The sequence below is a fragment of the Leptopilina boulardi genome, unplaced genomic scaffold, assembly GCF_019393585.1.
Source record: "Leptopilina boulardi isolate dan_hultmark-lab unplaced genomic scaffold, ZJU_Lbou_2.1 LbouV2_172, whole genome shotgun sequence".
Lineage (NCBI taxonomy): Eukaryota > Metazoa > Arthropoda > Insecta > Hymenoptera > Figitidae > Leptopilina > Leptopilina boulardi.
Genome location: NW_026137721.1, coordinates 2,073 through 24,333, shown reverse-complemented (window position 1 = coordinate 24,333; position 22,261 = coordinate 2,073). Strand labels below are relative to the sequence as shown.

The following is a 22,261-nucleotide window of genomic DNA, read 5'->3' as shown; positions in this document are numbered from 1 at the left end:
GGCACCGAAATTTATGTGTTGGAATATTCGAAATTCCATGAAAATTACCGTAAACAATCCAAAAAACCGGCACAACATCTGATTCGTAGAACACAATACACGTGTACCATTTGATTAAACACCACGTTAATCAAAATTCTCATTTAAAAAAATTATGTTCTCATTTATTTTTATTTATTGTCTTTTTTTCAAATAAAGTAGATATTTTCTATATTTTTGACAATTGACAATGTATTTTCAGAGATATTTTTTAAAAAAAAAAATTCATTTATTTTCTATTTCGTAGTTTCTTATTTGATTCACGTATAAGCTTTGATCGCGGGATATTTGAAATATTTCAATGATAATTTTTTTTTTAAATTGTTAATTAAAAATACTATTTGTTATTATTTATTAATATTGTTATACATAATTTTGAAAAGATAAGGGAAATTATAGTTTGAAAAATATTAAAATTGTTATTGTTATTGAATTCTTTTTTTAAACTTAATTAACAACTTAAAAAAAAAATTTAACTTGAATATTCAGGGTTGTCAATTTTTTTTTCTAACGACATTGAGTATATTTAAAATTATAATATAATATGAAAAATTAAAAAACCAATTAATTTGTTAATATTTATTATAATAAAAATTAAAAATTTGCACTTCTCTCACAATTTCTCTTTTTTTTCGTTGTCAATTTTTTTTTAGGCTTTTTTCATGATTTTAAACAATCAATTGACAAATTTAAATTTTTTCAAAAAATGAAAATTTTGAAAAATAAAAAAAAATAGTTAAAAATTACTTTTTTTATTTTTCATAGAGAAATGTGATTTCAAGTTCCGAAAAAATTCAAAAAAAAAAAAATTGTCTACCCCTAAACAAGGTTAATTTTGATTGGTTTAAATTTGACTGGTGATTCTTTAAAAATTCAAACTTCTTACACAATTTTGATTATTTTTCATCACTAAATTTTTTATACGCTTCATGATATTCAACAATTAATCGTATGAATTTTGAAAAAATTTAATTTTTTGGAAAAAATAAAATTTCCAAAATGGACAAAAATATATATTTTTTAATTGTAAAAATATATAATAATTTTAGATATTAATCGGAAAAAAAAATTTTACACCCTTTAATATTTTTTAGAAAAAAATTAGAAAATGTTAGAAAACATTAAAATGTGTTAATTTTTTTTTATATATTTTTCACGTAAATTTAATTAATTTTTAATACGTACGTTGGACTTTTTTTTCAGTACAATAATTAATTAATATAAATAAATTGGACTATTGCAAACAAAAATCAATAAAGACATTCATATTATTTAAATTATTTATGTGTTTTTTATTATTATTAAATTTTCATATTTGTCAAAATAACATTTTTTTCCTTTTAAAAATTCAAATTCCATTTTCTTTGTGTCTTTAGTATTTTTAGTAAATATATATGAATTCTGTTAATTTATGTTGAAACTTTTAAAAGAATATTAAAAATTACAACTTTAATAAGAATAAGTAGAAAAAATGTAAAAAAAAAAAAAAAGAAAACTTATGAGTCGTTTTCGATAAAGAAAAAAAAATGCAAATAAATTTACATTAAAAATATAATATTAATTTAAAAATAAAAATATTAAAGTATAAAATATTTTATCCAAAAAAAGTGTTTGTAAAATTAAAAATGTTTTCTTTAAAAGTCCACGCTTTTTTTATTTTTAAACAAAAGGAACTAAAATTATATTTATTGAAAAAAAAAATAGTAACAATGATAATATTACCATTAGACAGATGGATTTTGTAATAAATTATTTATTATACCATTCTTTCCATTCAGCTTCACAATACTCATAAATATAGTAACCTTTTCAATTCTGACATTCGATATTATTATTATTAAATCGAATTTGCAAGATCCACGTCATTTCATTTGCTTTTACATGTCATGACAGAACAGAATTCACAAACAAGGCAGCGTTTTGACAATTTAAATAAACCAAGAGGTTTACGTAAACACACACAAGACCATTCTATACATATAATTTGTTTTTATCTTGTATATATAATAGTTGATATTTTGCGCGACCACATTTTTTTTTTTTTTTGTATTTAAAAAGCTCCCTTCTTTCACATTTTTTGTTAACTGCGTCAAGCAATTTCAAAATTTTCACGATTACACATTCTTTCTTTCCTTCTTTTTTCCATTTTTTTTTTTCATCTCTTTTTTTTGGAAGGAATTCCTAATGATTATTTATCGAAATCTTATGAATCACTAAAGTATTAAACACTGTACAGCTTGGATGATTTTCGTTTATATTGGTTATTTTAGTAAAATTTTAACGACTTTTTAAATTTCTTTTTGAAATTCTGTTTTAATGACTAGTTATTAATGCTGTTTTTTTTTTTTTTTTTTTTATTTTTTTATTTAAGAGAGAGAGTAAGTGAGAGAAACTAATTGTCCCTTTTTTTTCTCGAAATTTAATATGTCGTTAATAATATACAAAAAATAACTATATAACACGAATCAAAAAAAATCTTCGTTTCTTTCATCGAGGATTTTTTTACAATCCCCGTGAGAGATAAGAAAGATGAACGTCACAATGACGCGAATAAGTATCATTTTAAAAAGTGTGCAATAATTATTACACACTTTGATAAAAATTCGAACGCTTAATCTATCTTAACAGTCGAATATATCGTGCGAACAAATGTATTGGTACCAATATAACCAACGGTTCCGCACATAATGCCCAAAGCCATACTGAATAGTGCCATATATCCAAAATAGAATGCTGTTTGGAAGAGTCCGTACATTCTGTTAAAAAAAAAGCAATTTTTTTTTATCTCCATTACTTTGATTACAAATTTTAATTACTTTAGAAAAAATAAGTAGTTGATAAAAAAAATATTTTGCAAAAAATAAAAAAAAAATTCCAGTAAAAAAAAACTTTTTGTATTATACTCTGAAATAATTAAAATAATAAACAATAAAAATAATTTATTAAATCGAACTTACTTCGTTTTAAAGAAGAAATAGTAAAATGAATAGAGATAAACGTATCCCGATGTGGAAGCTGCTGCTAAGAAACTTGTCCATTGCCTAAAAAAAAAAATGTTAATGACAATTTTTAATTATTTGCTTTTAATATTATTAAGATATTAAGATTATTAAGCTCGCGTGAAAAGTATATTGCATTCTTAATTTATTACAATTGTTAAAAAGTTATACGGGTAATCATAAACTTTTCATTTCTACATTTTGAATATTTACAATTTAATTAAGATTATTTTTTTTTCAATTAATTGAAATTGGGACATTCTCTCATTTATATTTTCAACAAATTAGAATACAATTTTATTTTCAACATAATATTATAATAAAATAAATTAAAAATTGAACAAAAGCAATATTTCTATTATTATTCTTTCAAGAATATTGATGACACTGAAGTTACCAACGTTGAATCGACGAAAAGAATTTTTTTTTTCTAAGATTGAATATTTCCCCGCCTTGGTTGAGGATTTTTAGTGTTTAAAGATGTATTTGGGACCAGAATAAAGAAGTTTCAATTTAAAAAAATTGGTTCTTAGCTTTTAAACTAAACTGAAAACGAAAAATTCGTTCGTTGATTCGTCGAATCAACGTTGGTAACTTCAGCGTCATGAATATTGTATGAAATATTTTTTTGACAGAAATTCATAACATTTTTCATTCAAAAAAAAAAAAAAAAAAAAAAATTTCTTTTAAAATCGTTTATCATGATGATCATATTTTTAATTATATGTAAAAATAATCATAATACCATATTTATAATTAATGATTTTTTTGAATGAAAAATTTTATAAATATTTCTTGCAATGTTTATTGATCAACAAATTATAAAAAAAAAACTTATTTTTAGATGAAATTTTTTTATAATTTTCCGTTTTAAGGTGTCATGTTGGTAAAAATTGTTCAAATATTTTAATAAAAGTTTTAATTTTTTTAATTCAATTGTTAATAATAAAAATTACTGTTTTATAATAATTTCGATAAATTCTTACCATCTGTAGTCTTCGGCATTCAGCAAAAAATAAGTGCAGACAATTGTAACACACACTGTGACAATGATAAGAATAATGAATACTAGAAGCATGAAACCATAAACGTAATAGATTTTATACGCCCAAAATGACGTAAAGATGAAGTACCTAAAAAAAGAAAAGATGTTATTAAAAAAATTAAAGATTTTAGAAATTGAAATTTACATTCTATAAAGTGAAAGAAAAACTAATTTTCTAGTTTTCGTTAATTCGTTAAAAAAAAAAAAACAGTTTACAAATTTTACTCATACTTTTCTTACTATTTTCTAAATAATCTACGTAAACTAAATTTATACCTTTAAAATATTATTAATAATATCCGTTGAAAGAATAGATACTAAGTTTTAAGAAAAAATAAAATTAAAACTTACAAAAATTATTCACGAAGCTGAAGTATGACATTTATGATAAACGATTTTTAAAGAAATAATTTTTTGCCTGAAAAATATTTCTTGTAGTTTTTATTAATCAACAAATTATAAAAAAAAAAAATTTTTCTCTAGTTAAACAATTTTATAATTTTTCATGTTAATTAAAAATTGATTTCTAATCGTTGACCATAAACGTTACGTAATTCAGAATCGTGAAATAAAAATTTTGCCAAATAAAAATTTTGTACCTAAAAATTCTGTAAAGTAAAAATTCGTTTAAAAATAAATTCTGTTAAATGCAAATTTGAAAAATAAAAATTCTAACTAGGGTCATTCCATTATATTTCACCTAAAGTCGTTGCGGCCTAATTTTTAAAAAACTTGGTACTTTCAGAAATGATTCTTTATAATATTTAGGAAACGAAATAAAAAGAATTAAGTTTAAATTTTTATTATTTATCTCAAAATATGTATTTAAAGTGGACAAGGTGCGGAAAAATGTCACCTTTTTAGCATTTAGAAACTTTTTTTAAAAACATAGAAAAATTGTTAAAAGTGTAAAAAAAATTATTTTTTCTTGTTTAGAATCGATTAATTATCTATTTTTTAATGATTAAAGTAGTAAATAAATTAAAATAATATATAAAATAAGTTTTCAAAGTTGGTCTGTCAAATAACCTAATTTTGGGATTTTTATTAATTAATTATTAAAAAGTGGAATTATTAAATAAAATAAAAACTCACTGAATGTAAAGTATTTGCGGTGAACTTTCAAATTTTCTTAGCACTTTTTACTTTTTCCATTTATAAATGTAAAAAATCTTGAGTCGAAAATTGGCACTTTGTTGATTTTTCCGATTTTTAATCGCTTGTAACTCTATTGGTGCAAAATAAAAACTTTTGAAACCTGGCGGAATATTTAAGTTCAATCTAAATAAAAACTCACTGCAATTTTCGTGATGGATTTTGATCGAGATTAGAAGAAAATTTAATTCCAAAATTGTACGTATATTTCCAGGTTAATGTATGTAATTTTTCGTCTTTGAAGTAGTGGCCCAACTTCAAGTTTAAAAAAATTACATACATTAACCTGGAAATATACGTACAATTTTGGAATTAAATTTTCTCCTTATCTCGATCAAAATCCATCACAAAAATTTAAGTGAGTTTTTATTTAGATTTAACTTAAATATTCCACAAGGTTTCAAAAGTTTTTATTTTGCACCAAAAGAGTTACAAGCAATTAAAAATCGGAAAAGTCAACAAAGTGCAAATTTTCGACTCAAGATTTTTTACATTTATAAATTTAAAAAGTACAAAGTGCTAAGAAAATTTGAAAGTTCACCACAAATACTTTACATTCGGTAAGTTTTTATTTTATTTAATAACTCCACTTTTTAGTAATTAATTAATAAAAATCCCAAAATTAGGTTATTTGACAGACCAACTTTGAAAACTTATTTTATATATTATTTTAATTTATTTACTACTTTAATCATTAAAAAATAGATAATTAATCGATTCTAAACAAGAAAAAATAATTTTTTTTACACTTTTAACAATTTTTCTATGTTTTTAAAAAAAGTTTCTAAATGCTAAAAAGGTGACATTTTTCCGCACCTTGTCCACTTTAAATACATATTTTGAGATAAATAATAAAAATTTAAACTTAATTCTTTTTATTTCGTTTCCTAAATATCATAAAAAATCATTTCTGAAAGTATCAACTTCTTTAAAAATTAGGCCGCAACGACTTTAGGTGAAATATAATGGAATGACCCACTAATAATTTTTGAGACCCCCTGTCAAATAAAATTTTTTTTTTGTCTGAAGGTCTACATTTCCTTATATAAAAACGTCGTTAAAAAATGTATTTGTTTCTAATTGTAATATTTCTAAGAAAAAAAAAACTTACATTTCAATAAAAATTGAGCCAAACGGTAGAATTCCACCAAGCATAATAATCACTAATGGTTCCATAAACCATTTTTTCTCTGGAATTGGCCTTGGCACTGCATTAACGCGACAAGGCGCATCCGGTGTACCGGCGAGATTTCTTCCCAATATTGTGCCCACCAATGTCAATGGAAGAATGACAAAAATGCAAATACAGGTGACTGCCACCATTGAGCCAAAGGGAATTGCACGACTCGCGTGATAATACATGGCAATGAAATTAATAAAGAATGCCGTGCCACATACAAGTGCGGGTATCAAAAATGCGCTAAGCAACATTTGTTTAATCCAAATTCGTCCACCCATTCGTGCATATAAACCGCCACCGGTGTAACCATTTATTGGCGATGTCGCTGCATAAACAAATATTGCCGTCGATAGCATTGATCCACGTTCCGTGTATAATTCACCAAGAATAGCGAAAACAATCACACTGAATACGACAACTGTTATCTGAAAATTAAATTTAATTATTATTAATCAATATTTCATTATTATTAAATGAATTTTAGGCTTCGAATCGACTTTAAGGCACACAAAAAAGTCGATTTTTTTTATTTTAACAAAATTTAATTGTTTAATAAATATTTTACTTTAAACTACTAATGTTATTAGATATTAAGTTCATTTTATTAATTCTGTAATGAGAATAATTCTATAAAAATATTATCAAGAAAATTTATTTTGAATTTTTCAAATAGAACTAATTTGTAAGAAAAATTTTTAAAAATTTTATTTAAGGACAAATTTCTAAAAAGAATTCTTAAATTTCCATTTATATAATTTTTTAATGTCTGATTTAAGCAATTTATTCGAATTAAAAATTTTGTCATAGTTTTTTGTTTTGATGATCAAAAAAAAATTTCAGGCAATACTTATTCAAATTTTTATAGATTTTTAAATAAAAAAATTTTTTTTTTAAATAATGATCATTTTGGAAAAATAATTAAATTTCAAAAGATTTTGTTAATTTTCAGACAATAATTAAATTTTACAGAAATAAAAATAATTTATCAAATAATTTTATATAACATTTGAAATTAATTGAACTTCAAATGATTTTTAATTAAAAATTTTTTTTTTTTGATGATTTCTGTTACTGAAAAATTTATTAGAAATTGGAGACAAAAATACAATAATTTGAAAAGAAAATTGAAAGAGAAAAATAATATAATAATAATAATAATTGAAAAATTAAAAAGAAATTTTTTTAAAATAATTTTTAAGTGAAAAATAGTTGAATTTTTGAAGAATATTATAAAAATCATTAAAAATAATTAATTTAGTAAAGAATTTTATTTATAAATTTGTTAAATAATTGAAATAAAGAAGATTTGAAGAAGATCTGCATTGTATACTAAAAAAATGTATTTTGTTTAATTTTTTTTTTTTTTAAATATGAAAAAAAGTTGAAAAAATTGCATTTTATTAAAATAAGTCGAAAAAAGTCGTATAATCCGAGGCTTGAAATTTTATTAGAAAATTTAATTTAATTTAAAAATTATTTATTTATTTTTTCAATAAATAAAAACATTAAGGGACATATGAATATATTAAAATAATCCAAAAAATTCTCTTGTCCGAATTTCGAGTATTAAGAAATTAGTTTTCAATTTTTATACAGATGAATTTCATAAATTTGACAAATTGTAATAAAGAAAAATTCAATTTAGTGAACTTTTTTTTTTTATTAAGGTGAATTTTTATTAGAATTTCTATTCAATATAAATGGTATTTCTCTTGCTAGATACAAGCATTTAGAAAAAAAAATTATATTACCCTTTGAAGAATTAAAATATTTTTTTAAATTTCTATACTTTGAAAGAAAAAATTATTCATTTATAAGAAACAAAAATTTTTAATCTAAAAATTTGTTTACTCACATTTGTAGGCAAATAAATTTTTTTTTTTCATATCTCTATTACACATTTTTATAAGCGAGGGAATTTTTGTTTACGATGTCTTATTTTCTACATAAATTTTAATAGATTTTGAAATTTTATTATCATTTATAAAAATTTGTGTAATAGTGATATGAAAAAAACTTTGTTTGTTTTAAAAATGTGTGTAAATAGGATACAAATTTTTAGATTAAAAAAAATTAAAATTTATTTATTTATAAAAAAATTATTTTTATTTATTAAAATTGACATTTTTTCTTCTAATGTATATAAATTTAAAAAAATATTTTAATTCTTCAAAGGGGAATATAATTTTTTTTCTGAATGCTTGTATCTAGCAAGAGAAATACTTTAAATATTTATTTCGAAATTTTAAATTAAAATCTTTATAATTAAAAATTACTTTTTTTTATATTAAAAAAAGAAAATGTAAAGTTGTAATAATTTTTGTTTTGACTGACCGTCCAATTTTTCATAAAATTTGCATAATATTTTTTTTGCCGTTTTCACGGATTTCGTAAGATTAAAAAATGATTTTTTTTTTTGAAAATTTTTCAAGAAACATTTATTTATAGTTACTTCTATGTTTATTTTCAGTTAAATATAAGTTGTGTTAAATAAAAATTAAGTTACATCGATATTCTTGTTAAAGTTATTGAAAGTTTTGTCATTAGTTACAATGAAAATGTAATAAAAAATAAAAATTTCCTTTAATGAAAATTCAATTTTATAAGAAATTTCCTTTTTTCCAAAAAAAAACAAAAATAATAATTTTAAGCATTAATATTTTAAAAAATCAATATCTAATAATAATATTTTCCTTATTTCAAATTGAATAATTAATGAAAAAAATTTGCAACCAAAAAGAAATTTACGAAAAAATAAAATTACCTGATAACCTGCGCCAATAAAAGCGGAAAACAACATTGGATGGCTTGCCGGTCGAAAAACATCACCGTGAACTTGTTTCCATCCGTATTCGTCGCCTAAATCTTTTTCCATATCATCCATATCCTCGTCTTTACTGTACCTTGCATAATCTTTTCTCAATGTTCGCATTAAAATCATCGAAACAAGTCCCACCAGGAAAATTACCATCATAAAACTGTTAAATATACTGAACCAATGGATCTGAAAATTAATTAAAATTCATTTAATTCACCAATTAAATAATCTATTTTTAAATTTTATATTAAATTTAATTTTTTATTTCCCTAAATATTACTTTTTCTACTAAAAATTTGCAAATTCAATTGAAATTTATTAATTGAATGTAATTATATTAAAAATAATATTTAATATTAATAATATTTAAAGGTAAAAGTTAATTCAAATAAAAAACAAATTATGATTTTTTTTTTTTTTTAAATATATAAAAATCTAATTTAAATATCAAATTATATAGAAAAAAAACTGTAGATTAGAAAAATAAATTAACAATTTATTGCTTTCCCAATTAGAAATAGTTGAGTTAAAATGAAAATTTTAGGAAATGAAAACGAGCGATTAATTAATATGTAACAAAGCGCTTTTCCGCTCGATTTCAATTGGCTCTTTAGATATAAAATATATAGTATAAAGGTTTTAATAAACATAAAAATAACACAAAACTATTTTTATACGCAACATAATAAAGAGACAAGAAAAAAATAATAAATATTAAAACATAAGTTTTCATAAAAAATTTCAAAAAATCACAATTTTGTTAAATTGGATTAATAAAAGTGTCATTATTTAGGTGAGTTAAATTTTTTTCCCAAATTTTCAAAACCAAAATTAATTTCCTGTTAAAAAAAAAAATGATTAATTATAATAAACAATAAATAAACTGACTCTGTGTTGGAAGAAATTAGGATCCAGATACTTGTCAAATCGATCTTCGAAAATGGTCGTACTCTTTTTCCAATTCACTTCGTATGTAAACATAAAGTGGGCACCGGGAGTCAATTTCACTTGGCCATCGGTTGTTAAATTAACGTCCACAATTTGCTTTCCATTGTAGCCAATATCGAACCTTTTGTGTGTATACATATAATACGAAGTTACTCCATCCTTCTCTTCTTGAGTACCAACTACCCCTGTTAAGGAGAAAATTATTAATAAATAAATAAAAAATTCAATAATATTTATTTATTCTACTGTCAAAAATGAAAATCTAGTATGTCACTTTTTCATAAGTTTGAAAGTCGATAAATCTTACTAAACAATTTTGTTTGGAAAATTTGGATTTTTGTTTGAAAAGCGACTTACAAGGTTTTTATTTATATAAAAATTAAAAAACTAAAAACAATTCTAAAATTATCCAAAAGAAATGTTTTAATTTTTGAAATGTCAATAAACTTTCTAATAGTTTATAGTAAACAATATTTTTGAAATATTCCACAAAATGCTCTTTAAATTTGTTTCAACAGAACTTTGCTGTGAAAAATTAATAATTAATTAATTAATAAAAAAATAATAATACTTTAGATATAATATGATTTTTATCATTGGCAATTGTTTGCAGTAGTTTTGATAATCTATAAAATAAACAAAAATTTTCATTTATTTTAATTTTAATTTTACAAAAATCTGTAATTTAAATTTCAGGCTATTTTCAGTTTTTTTAAGATCAAATTTCAGAAAATTCAAGTTAAATTTTATATCTAATTTTGAAATCATATTATCTTAATCAACTTAATTAAAATATAATAATTGTTGTTAGGTACTTCTTCGTTAGATATTTAAGAAATGTCTTCATTTTCAACGTTTCTTTTTTTTAAACAAATTATAAGAATTTTTTCCGAAATGATTATAATTTTTTTCTTTTACTTTATGTAAAGTTTAAAATGAGTTGAAAATTCTCAATGTTTTAATTTTTAAAAAAGTACATATTTTCATATTTCTACACTATAAAATTAAAAAAAAAATGTGTACATTGAAAGTATTTTAATATTTAATTTAATAACAATTATAAACTTTTTAGAAAGAAAATATAATTAAAATATGTTAATTTTTGAGATATTTTCCACGTAAGTTTAAAACTTAATTTTTACTACATATTTTGGAACTTTTTTTTAAATACAATAATAAAATATAAATAAATTAGATTGTTGCAAACAATTATCAATTAAAAAATTGATAATATTATTATTATTATTTTATATGCATTTTTATTAATTTTTTCTGATATAAAAATATTTTTTCTTCCTTTCAACTAAATTTAAAAATTAAAATTACAATATCAGTGTTTCTAGTATTTTCATTGGACGAAATTCTTCGTTAATACCTGGTTCCCTTTAAGATAATACAATTATAATATTTCACTTTAATTGTTATTAATAACCCAAAAATTGATTTTTTTATAAGTTTTCTAATTTCTATTTGTGAAAAAATGCATTAGATACTGTTGAATAGTTTTGTTTAATAAAACTTTATAAAATTAAATAATTTATCTTGAATAAAAAACTATATATATAATATTTAGAAATTATTGTTGTCATATACAAAAATTCATAGTTTAAACATTTCTAAAGTGAACGGAAAACGATTTTTAAAGAAATAATTATTTAAAATGAAAAATTCTCTAATTCTTTGCCTAAAAAATATTTCTTGTAATTTTCATTAATCAAAAAAATAATAAAAAAAATATTTTTTTTAGGCAAAAATTTATAGAATTTTTCATTATAAAAAATTATTTCTTTAAAAATCGTTTTATCATAAACGTTGCGTACTTCAGTTTCGTTGAATTTGGAAAAATGAAAGGAAATAGAAAATTTTAAGAAATAAATTTATTTTCTTAAATTGTAAGAAATTAGAGAATTTTAGAAATTTCAAAAAAATAAAAAATAAATAAAATGAAAATTTATTTGAAAAATTTTGTTCCAGTTTGTTGAAATAGACAAAAGAATAATAATTTGAGAATTAAGAAAAAAATTTACGGAAAAAAGAGAAATTTTATTAAAAACTTATAATTTTAATAAAATTCTCATTTTTATGAAAAATTCTTATTTTCTCTTTAGTAAAAAATGTAAATTTAAAATAAGTACATTTAAGAAAAGTAAATAGTTAAAAGTAAATATTAAAAAGTAAAAAGTAAATTAAAAAAAAAAATAGGATCGCTTACCTCGAATGGGCAAATTATCGATATACATTTCATATGAATACTGATTTTTCACAACATATATAAATAGTTTTAAATTCTCTTCGGTTAGAATAATTCTACAGTATTCCGTTTTTGAGATATCAGCTGGAAAAATAAGAAAAATTTTTATTTAATTTTTTCAAAATTATTGCATAGAAATTTTATTTAAAAACTTATTTTAATAAACAAATGGTTTATACCTTTATATTCAATATCTAAACCGCTAAATTCCAAGTCAATGCCTTGCAAGGCTTCAGACAGTGTCTCATGATAATGATTAATAACACGCTTTGAACCTCTGCAAAAAGGTAACGAAGAATAAGAATAAGTCTCTTGTCTATTGTGATAAGGTCCAATTGTGCTCATCCATAATATTACTTCTTCATTATCTTCGTACTAAAAAAAGAAATTAAAATGATTATTCTTTATTCCTCAATTATTATTTACTATTTAAATATAGGTAAAATTATAATTTGTATTTATTTTAATTTTCCATTTTTGTGCTTATTTTCGAAATTCACAATTTTATATAAGAAATATTTTTATTTTAATAATAATATTAATAAAATAATAATACTAATAATAATAAAAATTAGAAATTAATTACGAAGCTGAAGTACGCAACGTTTATGATAAACGATTTTTAATGAAATAATTTTTTAAAATGAAAAATTCTATAATTTTTTGTCTAAAAAATATTTTTTTTATAATTTGTTGATTAATGAAAACTACAAGAAATATTTTTTAGACAAAGAATTATAGAATTTTCCATTTTAAATAATTTTATTTCTTTAAAAATCGTTTATCATAAACTTTGTGTATTTTAGCTTCGTAATTAATTAATTGTTTCATTTTTTGTATTTAAAAATATTAATAATGTAATTCTCAATTTTTAATGTTTTTTAGATAAATAATAGACATTTTTTAATTTAAACGTTTTTATTTAACAAAAAATATTTTTTCGAATAAGAATTCATTGATTTCCAATAAGACTTCTTGTGCTTTTATTATTAAACATGGAATGTATAATGTAACTTATTTAAATATCTTTTGATTAATCAAAGTAAAAAAATGTATGTTTGTAAATATTGATTATAGTTTAAATATATGGTTTTACTGAAAAAAAAAAAAAAAAAAAAAAAAAATTATATTTGATTTCGAAAAAAATTAGTGTCAGCTAATATTTTTAGAATGTATTGTTATTTTTTTTTTTTTTCTATAATAATTATTACTTTTTCTTTATTTTTTTTTCTTATTTATTCGAAAAAATTTAGATTATTTTTTTTTCAAATTATAAATGTAAGTTCTAGAAAAATAGCTGCGGCCCACAATCTAATCATTTCAATATTCCTTAAATTATCTCCAATATAGCATTGTTGATAAAATAATAAATAGAACAATTTTTTTTTACGATTATTTTTTCTATATGAACAAAATTGAATTTTGAAATTATTATAATATTTAAGTTAATATATAATTTAAGAATAAAATTGTTATTATTATTATTATTATATTATATCATTAAACAATTCTTTTTGTCAGTAAAATTGTAAAAACATTTTTTGCTAGTACATGTGTATGATAAATAAAGAAACAAACTGTAAAAATACATTAAAAAAAAAAAAAGTAATAAACTGATATCGCCGAAAGAAGCAATATTTCACAATCAAATTTCTATTTATAAACAAAAAATGTAATTTAAAAAAGCTATTAATGACTCCATTATAGTGTGATAAAAAATTGAAAATTCTAATTGACCAAAAAAAAAAATTAATTTCCAGCTGGTATGGTTAAATAGACGAAAAAAAAAATTCTATGACTAATTCATTGAATTCAATGTAAATGATCTTGATAAGGTTTTTTGTTTTCAAATTTTTGCAAAACTAGTGTAAAAAAAGAAAGATAAAAAAATACGAAAAGAAAATTAACAAATATAATAGAATAATACAATAAACTCACAATGTGGTTGTGCTCATCAGCACAAATGAATGGAAGAAGGCCAACGGCCAGGATTCCAAGGAAAAAATAAATTTGTTGCATATTTTTCTTTTTATCTAATAATTGAAACAGATATTTATAACGTTTCGATTATATATGAATTTCAATATTTATCCGAGACGTGATTTTGCCACTGTGGACACTTTTTTTTCTCCTTATTTATATATATAAAAATACACTATTTCACAAAAAAAGACAGCGGAAGACGGGACTCCCATCAATATCACTGATTAACACGTGGACGATTTAAAATATAATAAAAATAAAGACAAAAACGATAATTTAATTGATGTTCTTGTTAGAAATAATTTTTTTTTTTTTTATAGAGAGAGATGTTAAAATGTTTTCTTTCACCGCTGAAATGAGAATTTTTGTTTACTGCCACGTCAGATGGCACTTCCATCGATTGCAAAAGTGGCCATCTTTGTTTTTCCATTTCAATTCCGTTTCGTTCCTTTCGTGTCCAAACACGTTCCTTTCTTTCATTTGTTGTTCCTCTAATTTTAAATATTTACATATTATTGCGCGAAATTTCAACTAGGATAATATTTATTTTACATAAATAAATTTGTAATTGTAATTTTTGTAAATTTTATTTATCGTTATATGAAATTTTAATCAAATGGATTATTTTTTTTTTGAAAAAGTTATTCGTTTTTAATAAATTCTTTTTTAAATTTATGGCACAAATAAAAATTTGAATTGTTTATAATTTAAAAATTAATTCTAAATCTGAATTAGTTAGAAATAACTAATTGCTATAGGACTTTTTGATTCAGCGATTAGTAGAAAAAAAACTAAAGTAGTAAAAACTAATTTCCAGTGGAAAAAAAACTGAAAAAATATATTTAAATTAGAATATTTGAAATTGAATTAGCTACCAGAAATTTTAGTTATTTCGACATAACCTAAAATGAATTTTAGTTATTTTTAACTAATTCAAATTTAGAGTAAATATCATATTAAATAAACATTATACGAAACAAACATTATTTTATAAAAATAATAAAATATAAAATAACAAAAAATAATAATAATAAATATTTTATAATATTTCAAATTTTGAAAAATTAATTACAATAATTAAGAATAATATTGAATAAAATAGGTAAAAATATAAAAAAAAAATTACAAAATTTTTAGAAATTATTAAATATGCAAATATATGAATTGTAAAAATTAAATATTATATTTATACCACGGAGATTAAATTTTTGGTTACAGATTTAGTATGACGTTTATTTATAAAATTATATGACAATGGGAAAGATAACGAAGTGAGAATTTTTATTGGTCACTGATAAAATTTGTCTCACGTCTCTGATAAAAAAAAAAAAAATAAGGAACTGGACATTTTGCGGTCAGTGAATTTTTGCTCCACTTAGATTGTATTCTATATAGTTAAAAATTAATAAATGAAGTGAAAATTATTTTTTCTTTTATAATTTATATACATTTTTTTTTAATGGTCTTTAATTTTAAAATTGAAAAGTGTTATTAAAAAAATATTGCGATTTTTAATGAGTAATTTAAAAATATTTTTATGAGAAATTTTTTATGACAAAAAAGTGATATGAAGATGCGAAAGACGTGATGTTATTGAAAATAATAATAACAACGATAAATTTTCAAAATATGAAGATACAACTTTTTTCAATGAAAACAAAGTAATATATATTATTTAATTTTTAATACTAATAAATATATTTAATTATTATTTCATTTTTAATATATTAATAAATATAATTTTTTATTTTTTATTAATGAGAATTCTTTTTAAGTGCAATATTTTTATTTTCTTCTTTTAAAATTTTTTTTTATCAGAGGAAATATTTCTTGTATTTTATTTTTAAAGAACAATTGGAATAAAAATATTCTTAGAAAACGAAAAAAAAAAATAATTAAATTAAGATTTTTATTTTGAGAATAGATATTTTTAATTTTAACAATAAAATATAGTATTTTTTAAATAGAAATTAAAATTATTTTTTTTAAATTTAGAATATCGATTTTTTAATGTTTACAATTTTTTTTTTAAATTAAAAAAAATCGATTACAAAAATTTTATTAATATTTAGTATTAATATTTCTTAATATTTCGTAATTATATAGATAGTTAAAAATTTTAAGTAATTATTATTTATTTAAATCAATATTATTAAATAAAAATTAAAAATTCATTTATAAATTATTTTTTCTTTGCAATTAATTGTGAACAATCTGAGATTTCACAAAAAAAAGGGAGAATCATAATTGAATGAATCACAGAATCAGATAACAAAGATTTTATCATAATCTTATAATTTTTGACATCGCACGCATTGACAATCAAATTATTCGCTTCTATATATATGATAATAATCGTAGAACTTATTTTATTATGAAAAACTAATTTTTGATAAACAAATACTTAAATTAAAAAAAAAAAAATGAAAAAAATAAAATCAATAATAATCAAAATAATAGTAATAATAATTTAATAATAAACAAAAAAAAATGAAATTAAAATGTAATTTTTCTATTCTTGAAAGGGACAATAACCTTGAAATGATAATTAGAAAAAGATGGAAGATGGCAATATAGATTTGGTGTCTAAATAATACATATACATACATGAGTTTTGACCAATGTGTATAGGTAACATATATGAAATAATTTTGTAAACAAGTTTTGTGGTCAGTTTGTGTCAGTCCAGCCGCGATAATCATGATTTTAATTATAACATTTGCCCCGTCGTTTATTAGAAAAATCGTGTGTGAATTGTCATTTTTAACGTTTATAACAATTGTGAAAAATGTCGAAACAAAAAAGAAATGATGTAAGTTATGTGAAATATTTTTTTAAATAAATAATAATTTTCTTTATTTTTCAAAAATAATACAAAATAGTCACGCGCGTATATTGCGCTGCGTATAATCATTCAAATTAAAAATAATAAAAACAAAATATTTCGAATTAATTAATTTTTATTTTACTAACATTATAATAATAGTAAATTCATATATTATATTATATTAATAAAAAATTAATATTATTATTTAATATTTATCGGTGTTATTTATCCCTGGCAAAAAATGACCTAAATTTCAAAGTTATGTTCGTTTCAAGACTCTGAATAGGGCCGCAAGTCCTCCCCCCTCCCTTACCCACTCTCAGTATTTCACACCAAAAATGACATATAAATGTTGTGGTTATGTTCATTTCAAGACTTTCAATATAGCCACAAGTCCCCCGTCTCACGCCAAAAATGACATAAATTTTGAGGTTATGATCGTTTCAAAATTGAATAGGGTCGAATGTCCTCCCCACTCTCCGTATTTCCCGCCAAAAGTGACCTAAATTCTGAGGTTATGTTTGTTTCAAGACTCTGAATAGAGCAGCAAGTCGTTCCCCCTTCTCTCATCTCTCTCCGTATTTCCTGTCAAAAATGACATATGTAAATTATGAGGTTATGTTCATTTTAAGACTTTCAATATAGCCGCAAGTGGAGGTAGATTTCCTGCCAAAAATGACCTGAATTTAAAGGTTATGTTCGTTTCAAGATTGTGAATATAGTCGCAAGGCCCCCCTCCTTCCTTACGTTGAAGGAGCGAGGTGGATTTTCGGCTGAAATTGAACTAAATTTTAAGGTTAAGTTCTTTTGTCGGGAAACGACCAAGAAACAAACATAACCTCAAAATTTAGGCCAAAATTTGGCGCAAAAAGACAAAGGAACAAACATAACCACAAAATTTAGGTCAAATTTTGAAGGAAAATGACCAAAAAAAACAAACATAACCTTAAATGTAGGTCAAATTTTAGCTGGGGAAAATTTAAAAAATTAGATAAATTTTGTTTTGAAAATTGAAAATAATAAAAATTATTGTTAATAAAAATCGTAAATGACATTTGAAGAAATAAATAATAAAATATTAATAATAGTTTTAAATTCCAGAAATTGTCTAAACATTAACTCAAACATCTACAAAACCATTAAAAAATAGGAGGTTGGCGCGCGAAGCTCGCAGGGGGGCTCAGCCCCCCTAGTATATATAATTATATATATTTTATTAAAATTATATAATATTCAAAATATATTATATATTTTGAAGCTTCAAAAAATAAAGTTGTACCTATGTTTTGTCTGTTCCAAAATGCCGAAAATCAAAATAATTATTTATTATTGTTATTAAATGTTTCTTTTTGAAAAAAAAATATTTTTTCCCCATTCGAAAAATTTATAATAATTTTTTAATTTAATTATTATTATTATTATTATTATTATTATTATTATAAATGAAGTAATTAGTTAATATAATGAATATTAATTATACTAAAAGCAATTTTAATTGTTTAAAACAGAATAAAATAATTTTATTTACAAAAAAGCACCTGCCGTTATGGAATCGCAATTTTTGAATTTTAATGGGAGGAACGGTGCATGGAAATTAATGTTGTTAAGGGGTGTCAATTTTTTTTCTGTCATTATTTGTCATCTATAAAATTATTGTGAATTATCAAAATTAAAAAATTAAAAATTTTTGACCATTTTAGAAATTTTATTTTTTGAAAATATTAAAATTTTAAAAAATCCATACGATTAATTCTTCAGAATTATGAAAAAAGCCTATAAAAAAATTAACGATAAAAAAAATAAAAATTGTAGAATAAGTTGAATTTTTATGGAATAATTGATAAAATTCTAACTAAACGTAATTAATTTGGTTTAGGGGTAAAAATTTTTTTTTTAAATTTTTTTAGAACCTGAAATCATATTTTTCTAGAAAAAATAAAAAAAAGGAATTTTTTTAACAATTTTTTTTTATTTTTCAGAAATTTTATTTTAAAAAAAAAATTGAAATTTTTCAATATCCATATACTATATTGATTGTTCAGAGTCATGAAAAAAGTGTATAAAGAAATCAGCCACGAAAAAATAATGAAAATTGTGATTGAAGTTAAAATTTTTGAAAATATTTAAAAAATTATTAATAAATTAATTGTTTTTCAATTTCTCATAGTATATATTACAGTTTTAAATATTCAATATTAACAGAAAAAAAATTGACAACTTTAAACAACCTTAATTTCGAAAGGTTGAAATTTCAGCGGTCCCTCCCCCTTAAATATCGAATAAATAAATATTGAAAATCAAATTTTGTTTATTAAATTAAAAAAAGTAATAAAGTTATATAAATTTTTGTTTCAGGACATTTACGAAGATTTGGAGGATGAATTGAAAAAAAATTTGAGAAGTGAAAAAAGAGTACGCCGAGTGAGTGACGTTATTGACAGTATGGGAGATCGAGAAATAGTATCAGGAGATTATCGTACGTCCAAACAATCCAAAGCAACCAAGCTAGATGAGGTAAAAATTTTTTTCTTTTTATTGTTATTATTATATAATGACAAAAAGAAAAACACAAATAATAATTTTTAAAATAATGATCAAATTAAATTTTTTTTTTTTTATTTCAGATATCACCGGATCAGGGATGCATCATGACACCAGAATCTGTTAATATTTTTATGCCCGAATGGCTAATAAGAAAATCTGACGTTCTAGATGCAACTCCAAATAATAATTTAGAAGAAGATGATAGAAATGAAGCTGCAAGCAGGTGAGATTAAATAAATAAATAATTATAACGAATATAAATTATATAAGTAAAGAAGAAAATTATTTTTTTCATTATTGCACTTTTATAAATGAAATTTTATAATGATGGACAATTTAAAAAAAAAAATAATAATTTAATTCAATAAAAAATTTAAAAATTTTAAGAAGTTACAAAATAAGGCCTCGAACCTCCTAGTTTTGATTATAAATTTCATTTATAAAAAAAAGAAAATTTAAACCAGAATTAAGAAAATGTCCAAGTTTAACGCACACAGTAAACTTGGTTTCATCTCAAAACTAATTCCAAATTTAATCAAATTTTCAACTATACATCACATAGTGTTATTATTTAAAATAATATTAATTTTTTAATTTAATATAATAAAAAATGTTTTGTCTTATTTTTTCAGTTCTGTGTCATTGGCAAAAATGTCAACAACCAAGGATGCACATTGTTACAATATGAATCATAAATATCGAGGGAAATGTGTAATTTTTAATCATGATATATTTGACACTGGATTTGAAAAGAGAGAAGGATCAACAAACGATGCAAAAAGAATTCAAAAGACTTTTCAAAATCTCGGCTTTATTATTGAGTTACTTGACAATTTAAAGCATAATGAAATCATTGGAAAAATTGAAAAACGTAGGTATCACTTCATTATTTGATATATGAAATGAATGTAATATTTTTTAAATTTGTATAAGTGTAGAGCATTGAAAGTGGGCATATCCCATAAAAGTCAAAAGTTAGAATTTTCAATTCAAAGAATTTTAAATTATCGAATTTTCATTTTTCGAATTATTTTTTGACAAAATTTCTTTTTAATAACGATTTTTTTACTTAATTTCTATAAGTAGGGTAAGTGTACCAGTTACCAATGGTAACTTTCAGATAAATAGAGTATTGTAGAAAATTTAAAAACAAAAATCATTTGTAAATTAATCCTGTATTTCCAATGACATATTTACCGCATCAAATTTTATTTATTTATTTATTTATTTGGAACATAACGGGACATGCCCTTTCGTACAAAAGTACTCCTAAATCTAAAAATTACAATACTATATTTTACTAAATCTAGGTAGCCACTTAAGAAAAGATATTTTAGTTTTCGTTTATATCGTTGGCACTAAAATAATTATTCTCTTATAATTATAATTTACTGCTGTCAAATTTATTCGATTCGTCATTTTCTTAATACTATTCAAGTTGACGGGAGTTGGATTTAAAAAAAAATTAAATATATTTCTAATTACTTTTTTTTTAAATTATTATTATGGCATTATAATGTATTAATTTTTTATATAAATATATTTGTTAAAATAAATTTTTTATATTTTTTAAAAGCAAATCATCGATATCTGGTTCCATATTTTATCTCAGCTCCATTTTTCGAGATACTGTACCATGTGTCGATGCTTTAAACGAAAAAAAAAATGCAAAATAAAGTTGGTTAAATTATTGTTTACTAAACGTCAGTCAAAACTTTTGTAGGTTGATCATTAACTTTCAGGTTATATGTATGTACAAAATTCTGTACCTAATAAAATTCTTAAAAATCAAAATTCTATGTAATGACTTTTCTGGGATAATCATGCTCTCCAAACATTGATCTTTTGTTTCTATAAATTATTGCTTATAATATATTTTTAACCCATTATTAATAAATAAATTTTATAATATTAGTTCAAAATGAAGACCACAGTGACAATGATTGTATTTGCATCTTTGTTTTAACACATGGATTAACCAATGATCTTATATGCGCCAAGGACGTTGCCTATAGTTCAGACAATATTTGGAAGCCATTTACAGCTGATAAATGTATTTCCCTCGCTGGAAAACCTAAACTATTTTTTTTTCAGGTGAGCTATAGTTTAAGTTTATTTTCGCACAATCTTTCTGATTTAGGACATTTATAAGATAAGAATCCTTGGTATTTTAGCCAATTTTCTAAAAAGTGTCAGTGTTTCGAAGAAAAAGTATTTTATAAAATCAATGTTAATTTTTACGTTCAGTTCCGTTTTTATAGGGCGATAATTAAAAGAATCTCCTTTCGAAAAAATTTCAGAGACTGTTCGACACTATTAAACATAAATTTTCTTTGATTCAACTCAGATAAAAATCGTGCGACACACGTTACGCACCAATGTGTGTTATAACGCACGCATATCGTATTCACGAAGAGATGGCAGCACTAGTGCATGTACAGTGATTAACATTTAGGAACCACTCATGCCAGT

The 22,261-nt window shown here is 21.6% G+C and overlaps 2 protein-coding genes across 3 annotated transcripts; one reads left to right on the top strand and one right to left on the bottom strand.

The window, feature by feature from the left end:
- Positions 1 to 1,776: 1,776 nt before the first annotated feature.
- On the bottom strand, positions 1,777 to 14,834 carry LOC127277601 (transmembrane 9 superfamily member 3). The gene is made up of 9 exons (XM_051298872.1): positions 14,374 to 14,834; positions 12,615 to 12,810; positions 12,397 to 12,519; positions 10,125 to 10,369; positions 9,183 to 9,422; positions 6,350 to 6,843; positions 4,025 to 4,171; positions 2,997 to 3,080; positions 1,777 to 2,795 (listed from the first exon to the last, which is right to left on the bottom strand). Exons 1-9 carry the CDS (start codon positions 14,452 to 14,454, stop codon positions 2,651 to 2,653), a joined length of 1,755 nt encoding a protein of 584 aa, XP_051154829.1. The 5' UTR covers positions 14,455 to 14,834; the 3' UTR covers positions 1,777 to 2,650.
- A 991-nt stretch (positions 14,835 to 15,825) lies between these two features.
- On the top strand, positions 15,826 to 21,883 carry LOC127277602 (caspase-1-like; the record flags this gene model as incomplete). 2 transcript variants are annotated; one of them, XM_051298874.1, is given in 5 exon segments in its annotated part: positions 15,826 to 16,079; positions 19,601 to 19,759; positions 19,870 to 20,012; positions 20,422 to 20,660; positions 21,705 to 21,883. In XM_051298874.1, coding segments are annotated over 4 exon segments (633 nt in total), but the record flags the coding sequence as incomplete, so codon positions are not given.
- Between the last annotated feature and the right edge of the window lie 378 nt (positions 21,884 to 22,261).

Coding starts and splice junctions, on each gene's coding strand:
- LOC127277601 (XM_051298872.1), bottom strand. CDS start 14,454: ATGCAACAAATTTATTTTTTCCTTGGAATCCTGGCCGTTGGCCTTCTT. Junction 9,423..10,124: donor CTAATTTCTTCCAACACAGA/GTCAGTTTATTT, acceptor ATTAATTTTCAG/ATCCATTGGTTCAGTATATT. Junction 6,844..9,182: donor TTATTGGCGCAGGTTATCAG/GTAATTTTATTT, acceptor TTTAATTTTCAG/ATAACAGTTGTCGTATTCAG.